This window comes from Thrips palmi, unplaced genomic scaffold (genome assembly GCF_012932325.1).
Source record: "Thrips palmi isolate BJ-2018 unplaced genomic scaffold, TpBJ-2018v1 HiC_scaffold_2, whole genome shotgun sequence".
NCBI classification, from domain to species: Eukaryota; Metazoa; Arthropoda; class Insecta; order Thysanoptera; family Thripidae; genus Thrips; species Thrips palmi.
In genome coordinates, this window is record NW_023144629.1 from 9,131,258 (window position 1) to 9,140,317 (window position 9,060).

Genomic DNA, 9,060 nt, shown 5'->3' on the forward strand with positions numbered 1-9,060 from the left:
TTGGATGCTTCAGGCCCGCCACCGTGACGCTAGTGCCTCTGTGTGTGTGTGTGTGTGTGTGTGTGTGTGTGTGTGTGTGTGTGTGTGTGTGTCTTGCCTGCATGTGTGTGCGTGCTTCCTCGCGCTGGGATGGGTGGGTGGATTCGTCACAGCCGATATAGGAAGTGGTTCGTCACGGAGACTTGCACGCGCGTCGAGACGAGAGCGCAACGTGCCGCAACGCGATGCGTGTATCGCTCCATTTTTTTTTCTGGCGCCGCGGCTCCGGCTCGCAACACACCATTCCTTAAGTCATCGCCGTCCAAGACGTCTTCCTAATCCATGTTGCGTCTCTCTCCCTCCGCAGGCGTGGTGGTGCTGGTGGTCGCGGCGTCCTGCTCGCAAGACGGACACCCCAGGGGACCCCGACACCAAGGTAAGCGCCGTCCGCACAGTGGGCCAGAAGACCGGCGGCGGCGGCCAAAATCCCGGACGCGTTTTGAGCTCCAGAGTCGCTAAATGGGACTCGAGCCGAACGTGTGACCCCACCAATGGATTGCTCTACGAACGAGGAATCCACTGGTGGGGTCACACGCTCGGTTCGAGATCCATTCAACGACTCTGGAGCTCCCAAACGCGTCTAGAATTTTGGTCGCCTCCACCGGTCTTCTGGCCCACTGTGGTCTTCTCCGCCCTTGACGCCGACGGCATCACAACGACCCGCTTCCCCCGAAAAAACAACAACAACAAAACAAACAACAGCGCCGCATGAAAAAGCGGCGGGAATTCCCTCAAGACCAAAGCCCTTGGATTTTGAACGGGATGCCGATGGATCTGCACGAGGATAGCCTTTGGGGATTCCCTGCACTCATCCGTGCGCGAGTTTAATCCCTTTTTTTTGCCTCATCCTCCTACTTCCGGGGAGCTATCATTCTTTATTATTATTGGGCGCGCGCGTCTATCGTAACACTTGTTACGGCGAGGCCCGATTTTGCAGCGCGCGGCCCGGCCGCCGTAGACACGAAGCAGAACGGAACAACGCACTGGAACATTGAATGTTGTTGCCTGCGTGTCGGCGGAGGAGGGGGCGGGGGAGGGGGCGGAGGAGGGGGCGGAGGTGGAGGAGGTGATGACTCAGGTGGCGCTCAGCGCGCTCTGCGGTGCCTTGCCAGTGAAAGTAACGTGTCTGCATCCTGGAGTGCTAATAGTCTGGCCCGCCGAGCTTTGGCGGGGGAAGGGGGGGGAGGGGGGCTGCAGCCTTCGATAATCACCTCAAGGACGCCCGGCCCGGTCCTGCCGGCCCTGCCGGCCCCGACCGCAGCCGGGGGCCGCGGGGGCGGGGCGGGGCGCCGGAACTAAACCTGCAGACCGATTCCGAGAGTCGTCTTCGTCGCTCTGTCTCGATCGCACCCATAAGGACGCCCCGACGAGTGCGAGAGAGACAGAGCGACGAAAACGACTCTCGGAATCAGAATGCCGGGTCATGTGGTAACGCCCCTCCCGGTGCAGACTTCCTCTCCATCACTCATATTTGTTCGCTTCGTTTCTCTCTTTCCGCGACTTTCCTCGGAAGGACGAAAACATTGAAACAAGAACGGTGCGACGCCGCGCCGCGGACGGAGAGGCTGCCTTTTGCCTTTACCGAACCCAACGCGCACCGAGGCCAGCAGACGGATGCCGAGAGCCGTTTTCGTCGCTCTGTCTCTCTCGCACCCATACGGGACGCCCCATGAGTGCGAGAGAGACAGAGCGACGAAAACGGCTCTCGGAATCGGGGCACCGCGGCGGCGTCGCGGCGTCGCGGCGTCAGGTCAGCGGGTCGGTACTGTACAGTGCACACACCGCCCGTCTGGGGCGAGCGGGCCGAGCGGGGCGTCCCCGTTGGGCCAGGCCGGCCAGGCGGCGTTGCCTCACCGCGTTCGTCACCACGCGGACGTCGCGGACACAGCCACTCGCTCGTCGTTCGCGTCCGTCCGTCCGTCCGTCCGTCCGTCTGCGGTGGGGTGCCGCGCGACGTGTGACGAAACGCGGCGCGACAGCCAGGCAGGCAGGTCCGCTTCGGAAACGGGGCGCACTTACTTATGACGTGTCCGCGCGCTGTGTCGGCTGTACCGTGCACACTCACACTGGACGCAGAGTGCACAAACACCCAACTCACCCATACACACGTACACGGACACACACACACATGCGCGCGCGCGCACACACACACACACGCACGCACGCACACACACACACACACACACACACACACACAAGCGCGCGTTGCGTCAGCGTAGTCCACGGCAAGGAGGTCGACATGCATTATTCCGTGTCGCCCCGTCCCGCGCGTCTCGCCTCGCCTCGTCTTTCCAGTGCAGGCAGTAAAAGCGAAAACGGAATAACGATCGGGAAGCCCTGGAGGCCTGGAGGCTCAAGGGCGAGGCGCCTCTGCGTCTAGGACGGCCTGGGACTTGTTGTTGGTAGTCATCTTGTCCTTGTTGTTGCAGTGACGGAATGGATGCCACCCTGGAGCCCGCGCGTCGGCGACATGCAGTTCACGCCCATGGCGGCGTCCGCGCCACCCGAGCCGCCGCCAGGCCCGCCCCCGGGGCCGCCGCCAGGGCCGCCCCTCGACGCGTACTCGCACCGCGCCTCCAGGAAGACGGGCGCGAGCCGCCGCAGCCGGCTGTCCCACGAGGGCGGCCCCGGCGGCGGCCCCGGAGGCGGTCCCGGCGGCGGCGGTGCTCGCTCGCTGCCGACCGTCGGCGACTTCATGCCGGACAACTCCCTCTGGTCGCCGGCCACCGTGGTGGGGGCGGAGCCGCCCCCGCTGCCACCGCGCGCGGGCGCCGAGGGCCGCAGCATCGGCTCGGCGCACCACGCGCAGAGCCTGCTGCACGAGGACGCCGGCGCGGCCGCCGCCCCCGAGGTGGTCGTCGTGGTGCACGAGAAGGACCAGCCCCTGTTCGACAAGGCGGACACCCCCCGCCCCCACCAGCCCCGCCCCCAGCGCCAGGCCGCGCTGCAGTCGTGGTGGGACGCGGTGGCGGGGGCGGCGGGCATGGGGGGCGGCGAGTCGGTGGCCGAGGCGTTCCCGCACTCGCGGAGCCCCGAAGGACTGCCGCGCGCCGAGGCCGGCAGGGACCTCTTCGGGCCCGACCGGCGGCAGACCCTGGCCACCATCTCGGAGACCCTGGGCGCCATCAACACCGTGGGCCGCTACCTCGTCAACTACACCCGCGGCAGCAACAGCACCAACGCCAACGTGGGGCTGGCCACCACACTGCTGGGCACGCCCACCGTGCTCTCCGACGGCAACGACGACGTGCATCGCGACCAGTGAGTGCGAGCAGGACCACCAGGACCAAGCCTTCAGTATTGGTTTTGATCCGCAGGGCAAGCCCGGTGAACACGCATGTCGCCGTGTTGCCTACGCCCACGGCGCCGTGAGGGCTCTGGGTAGGCAAGCCCGGTGAACACGCGTGTCGCCGTGTTGCCTACGCCCACGGCGTCCAACCGAGGCAGGCCGCCGGCCAACTCTCGGCGGTCGTCGGCCTCCTCCCGGCAGCTAACCTTGTTCGTGCTCCGTCTCGCTCTGCTGCAGGCGCCGGCCCGGCCGCTCCGAGGACCTGCCCGCCGCCATCTACACCATCAGCAAGAACGTGCTGGGCCGCAACGTGACGGACCAGATCGCGCCGCTGGTGCGCGTGGTGGGCGCGCCGCTGGTCACCATGACGACGGGCAAGGTGGTGACGGAGCAGCAGCGGCCCTCGTCCACCGTGCTCCGGCCCGTGTCCGCCAGCACCCAGCTGTCGCCCGTGTCGGGACCGCTGCCCAGCCCGGCGGCGACGCCCCTGCCGGAAGACGGTCAGTTCCCGGGTTCAAATGCCAGCTAACACTCCTCCGTTTTTTACACAATTTTTTCACGCCTCGTTTTGTGGTGTCCCAGGTCGTGAGCCGGCGGGCGGGTCGCGGCCGTGCACCACGCCGGACGGCGGCACGGGGGTGTGCGACGACCTGAGCACGTGCCCCCAGCTGCTGCTCGACCTCGCCAACCTCCGCCAGTCCATCTGCTTCAAGAGCCTCTTCGTGCCCGGCGTGTGCTGCCCCGGCCGGCCGCAAGAGTGCGTACCCAAATCAGTTAGCACGAGGCGCCCTTCTGAGGGCTGCCTTAAGGGGGCTTTCCTCTCGTGTCGCTGCGCGCGCCGCGACGCGACGCGTGTTACGCAGTCGGACCGGCCTGCATCCGGGACTCCGGGACTCAAATGTGCCCCGCCGGAGCGCCGCCATGCACTACACTGCCAACGCGACTCATTCTCGGCATTTTGCAGCTCGTCGACGCAGCGGCCGCACCGGCCCCAGCTCATCTACGCCACCAGCACCACCACCACCAGGCGGCCACCAATCATCCTCACGACGTCCAGCACCGCCCCGCCGCCGCCCAGCCCCGTCACCGCCTCCCTGCTAGACGACTGGGACCCCGAAGGTACGCGAAGCCAAGGCACACAAGGAGGGCCGTCCTGGAGGACCTTCCTGGACGACCTTCCTGGAGGACCTTCCTGGAGGACCTTTCTGGAGGAACTTCCACTGGAGGACCTTCCTGGAGGACCTTCCTGGAGGACCTTCCTGGAGGACCTTCCTGGTGGACCTGAGGACCTTTCTGGAGGAACTTCCACTGGAGGACCTTCCTGGAGGACCTTCCTGGACGACCTTCCCGGAGGACCTTCCTGGAGGACCTGAGGACCTTTCTGGAGGAACTTCCACTGGAGGACCTTCCTGGAGGAACTTCCACTGGAGGACCTTCCTGGACGACCTTCCTGGAGGACCTGAGGACCTTTCTGGAGGAACTTCCACTGGAGGACCTTCCTGGAGGACCTTCCTGGAGGACCTTCCTGGAGGACCTTCCTGGAGGACCTTCCTGGAGGACCTTCCTGGAGGACCTTCCAGGAGGCTGCAGCCGTACCGGGCGGTCTCGCTTTCTACCGTGGGAAGTTATTTGCTGCGGTAACAACAACAATGCTGCAATGCCCTTTCCGTCATTTCGTTTTATTTCACTCCGGAGTGGCTGCAGTGGCCTGCAGTGCCCTGCTGGGTCCGTTCGTAAAACTCGTGACCAATGGCGGGCCCGGCGCGGCGCGGTCACGGAGCAGGGGGTCACAGTGTGGCCGAAAAGCCGAAAATCCGCCACGGTTTTACGTGGTTTATGAGCGGACCAGTTCGGAAACGGAAGGAAACAGGGAAAGTGCCGCCCGGGCCGCCGCCGCCGCGCCGCCTCGGCGTCCGACCGTCCGCCTGTCTGTCTGCCTGTCCGTCCGTCCGCCCGCCCGGTCGCGTGCCGCAGAACCGGGTGCCGCTAGAACCACTTGCCGACGCCTGGCTGCGCTGCTGCGCTGCTGCGCCTGGCGCCACCCGACCCGGCCAGAAATAGCGCGCCAAACTAATTGCCTTGTCCATGTTCGTCTCTTCGTCTCGCTGCGCCGCCCTGGCGTGACCCACACCGGCCCCATTTGGAGTGCGCAGCTCTCCGCACAGTGGGCCAGAAGACCGGCGGGGGCGGTCAAAATCCCGGACGCGTTTTGAGCTCCAGAGTCGCCAAATGGGACTCGAACCGAACGTGTGACCCCACCAATGGATTGCTCTCCGAGCGAGGAATCCATTGGTGGGGTCACACGTTCGATTTGAGTCCTGTTTAGCGACTCTGGAGCTCAAAACGCGTTTCGAATTTTTGGCCGCTGCGGTGCCCCGTGTTGTCGTCAGGTTGGTACCGCTGTGCCGTATGCCGGCGGGCCGGCGTGGCGGTGGCGGCGGCGGCGCGTGGCGGCAGGGCTGCCAACGAACGTCCTTGATGACCCGTCGGACGGGTCGGCACGGGCTGCCGGGGCGACGGGAGGAAGGGGGCGGGGGGCCTGCAGCAGGGAGACCGGAAAGCGATCATGGAAAGTGAAATAAAATCGGACGTACTCAAAAGAAAGAGGAAAAAAACTCTTGAAAAAGAAAACAACAACAAAACTTGAGTATCGAATTACTCAAAGAACGGTTTGAACGCCGTTACCGCAGTTTTGCATCACAAACCATATGGAAATCTTCAGCTATTCCCTTTCTTGAACAGTGTCCCAGTACGGTTCTCTGTCACAAATTACTCTCCGATTATTTTTTTAATTTTTGCACTGCGACTTCTAACTACTTCCGACCGTCTTCCTTCCAATTCACCATTTCTCTTCCCTCGGCACTTGGCAGACTGCGGGCAGCCCGAGGTGCCCAAGTTCCGCGTGGTGGGCGGCGACGAGGCGCTGCCGGGCCGCTGGCCCTGGATGGCCGCCATCTTCCTGCACGGGCCGCGCAGGACCGAGTTCTGGTGCGGCGGCTCCCTCATCTCCAGCAAGCACGTCCTCACCGCGGCCCACTGCACCCGGGACACCCGCCAGAGGCCGTGAGTATCTCAGTCAGTCAGTCAGTCAGTCAGTCAGTCAGTCAGTCAGTCAGTCAGTCAGTCAGTCAGTCAGTCAGTCAGTCAGTCAGTCAGTCAGTCAGTCAGTCAGTCAGTCAGTCAGTCAGTCAGTCAGTCAGTCAGTCAGTCAGTCAGTCAGTCAGTCAGTCAGTCAGTCAGTCAGTCAGTCAGTCAGTCAGTCAGTCAGTCAGTCAGTCAGTCAGTCAGTCAGTCAAAGTCAGTCACACTGGTAGAACTGAAGCGTACTTTTACGCCTTTCTTCAAGTGTAGTAGAACTACGCTCGGCTTCAAGCGTAGTTCTCCAATTCGCCTCTTTCCCGCCTATCAAATGCATGGGTGAATTTCTTCTCTACGCTTGACTTCAAGCGTAGAGTCTTCAAGCGTAGTTGTATGCTTGAATGAAGCATACAACTACGCTCTAGTTTTACCAGTGCAGTCAGTCAGTCAGACAGTAGTCAGTCAGTCAAAGTCAGTCAGTCAGTCAGTCTCACGTTTTCTGATACTTTTTCCTCGTTCAGTTTCAGCGCGCGGCAGTTCACGGTGCGCCTCGGGGACGTGGACCTGAAGCGCGAGGACGAGCCCAGCGCGCCGGTGACGCACCAGGTGGTGGAGGTGCGCGCGCACTCGCAGTTCTCGCGCGTCGGCTTCTACAACGACATCGCCGTGCTGGTGCTGGACCGGCCCGTGCGCCGCTCCAAGTACGTGGTGCCGCTGTGCCTGCCCTCGGCCCGCATGCGCTCCGACACCTTCGCCGGCGCCAGGCCCACCGTGGTGGGCTGGGGCACCACGTACTACGGTGAGAGGACTAGGACCCCGAGGGGGCAGATCGCACAGAGGGCCAGAAGACAGGTGGAGGCGGTCAAAATACCGGACGCGTTTTGAGCCCCAGAGTCGCTAAATGGGACTCCAACTGAACGTGTGACCCCACCAATGGATTGCTCTCCGAACGAGGATTCCATTGGTGGGATCACACGTTCGATTCGAGTCCCGTTTACCGACTCTGGGGCTCAGAAACCGCGCCTAGAAATTTGGCCGCCTGCGCCGGTCTTCTGGCCCACTGGTTTTTTTACCTGAAAATGACGTCATTTCGATGCGGTTTTCCCTCGCAGGCGGCAAGGAGAGCACGGTGCAGCGCCAGGCCGAGCTGCCCGTGTGGCGCAACGAGGACTGCAACCGCGCCTACTTCCAGCCCATCACGGAGAACTTCATCTGCGCCGGCTACTCCGAGGGCGGCAAGGACGCCTGCCAGGCAAGTCTCGCCACGTATTCCACAAAGAGCTCTTCAAACTTTCAGTTCACTTTACTAGAAAACGAGTCCAGATCATAGTTCCATGATCGTATATGATCGGAAATAAGGACCTTTTAAATACTTTGATGTAGGTGATGTCGGTGATGTATTACTTCCATACATAAATAACCAAAAAAACTAAAATAGATTTAAAAGTGTACTTTTTCCTAGAAGTTTTTTTTTTAAATAGTAATATTGGTGTTTTTCCCTTCAGGGCGACTCCGGCGGCCCCCTGATGCTGAAGCGGGAGGGCCACTGGTACCAGGTGGGCATCGTTTCGTTCGGCAACAAGTGTGGCGAGCCCGGCTACCCCGGCGTGTACACCAGGGTGACGCAGTACCACGACTGGATCCGGGAGAACACCATCAACTAGTCAGCTATCTAACTTATTATTGTCTTTCCCTTTTTGCAATGTCCTTTGCGGCTTTGTCCAACTGTTAATTTATATGGGAGGAAAACCCTTTTGTGTTGTGGTGGAAAAAAAGAACTCGCGTACGTCTCTCCGGTGACTTGAAAAAAAAAGGATCTTGTATAAAAATTTGACTGTCTAAAATGCGTAATTTATTAAGTCTGCTTTCGCTAGCCGTGATGGCGCGTCTTGCCCGAGGAAAATGTCATTATTTATTGAGACTCAATTGACATGACGAGTAGGCATTATATGCCAGAGAAGTGTGAATTACATTGTATTTGTGCTCACTCATATTGTTCCTTCATTCATCCCCACAAACTCACTGCCCTGCCAACAGCCGACAACATCTAAAAATAGAGAAGGCATCCATTTTTAGGCGTGGTCGGCCGGAAAACAGACACCAGTGCGATAATCCAGATCTGCCCGGATCTGCGCACTGTTTTGTTTTTAAAACGCGCCTGGGAGCTAGGCATCCCTTTTGCCATTGGTGCTCCCGGCCCGTCCCGGTCCGTCCCGGCCGCTCGTCCACCGCACCGGCACCGGCGCACATTGGGCTGCCTGCCCTCCAGGCGCACAGTGGGCCAGAAGACAAAGGCGGCCAAAATTCTAGATGCGTTTTGAGCTCCAGAGTCGCTAAAAAGGATTCGAACCAAACCTGTGACCCCACCAATGGATTCCTCGTTCGGAGAGCAATCCGTTGGTGGGGTTACAAGTTCGGTTCGAGGCCCATTTAGCGACTCTGGGACTCAAAACGCGTCGAGAGTTTGCTGCAGCGCCTCGGCCTCTCCCTGAAGACCAACAAGCAGGCCGCCACGCTGTCGGGCTGCGCTCTTTTTGTCGCTAAATTGGCCCGAGTGTGGCGAACATGCAAATGGGCCGCGCTTCCAGTGCCTCGCGGCTTCAAGGTTGGCGGCCGTGTTGCCTGCAAACGCCTCGTGTCTGCCTGTCTGTCTG

General features: G+C 61.2%; 2 protein-coding genes across 2 annotated transcripts in view; one reads left to right on the top strand and one right to left on the bottom strand.

The window, feature by feature from the left end:
- Positions 1-1,171, bottom strand: part of LOC117647494 (keratin, type II cytoskeletal 60 kDa, component III-like) — a gene marked incomplete at its 3' end in the record, with an annotated part of 4,454 nt that extends 3,283 nt beyond the window's left edge. Inside the window, exons 1-2 of the mRNA XM_034389249.1 lie at positions 1,162-1,171; positions 1,024-1,112 (exon numbers count right to left, since the gene is read on the bottom strand). Coding sequence (XP_034245140.1) covers positions 1,024-1,112; positions 1,162-1,171 — 99 coding nt within the window. The remainder of the gene's footprint in view (positions 1-1,023; positions 1,113-1,161) is intronic.
- Positions 1,172-1,462: 291 nt separating this feature from the next.
- LOC117647495 lies at positions 1,463-8,395 on the top strand. Its single transcript, XM_034389250.1, has 9 exons — positions 1,463-1,467; positions 3,070-3,300; positions 3,566-3,740; positions 3,919-4,085; positions 4,293-4,699; positions 5,977-6,391; positions 6,928-7,205; positions 7,519-7,658; positions 7,912-8,395. The coding sequence occupies exons 1-9, from the start codon at positions 1,463-1,465 to the stop codon at positions 8,068-8,070; spliced, it is 1,977 nt and encodes a 658-aa protein (XP_034245141.1). The 3' UTR covers positions 8,071-8,395.
- Positions 8,396-9,060: the final 665 nt, after the last annotated feature.

Excerpts from the sequence above, each read along its gene's own strand:
- LOC117647495 (XM_034389250.1), top strand. Across the intron at positions 4,086-4,292 it reads TGCCCCGGCCGGCCGCAAGA|CTCGTCGACGCAGCGGCCGC; the intron begins GTGCGTACCCAA and ends GGCATTTTGCAG. Across the intron at positions 7,206-7,518 it reads CTGGGGCACCACGTACTACG|GCGGCAAGGAGAGCACGGTG; the intron begins GTGAGAGGACTA and ends TTTCCCTCGCAG.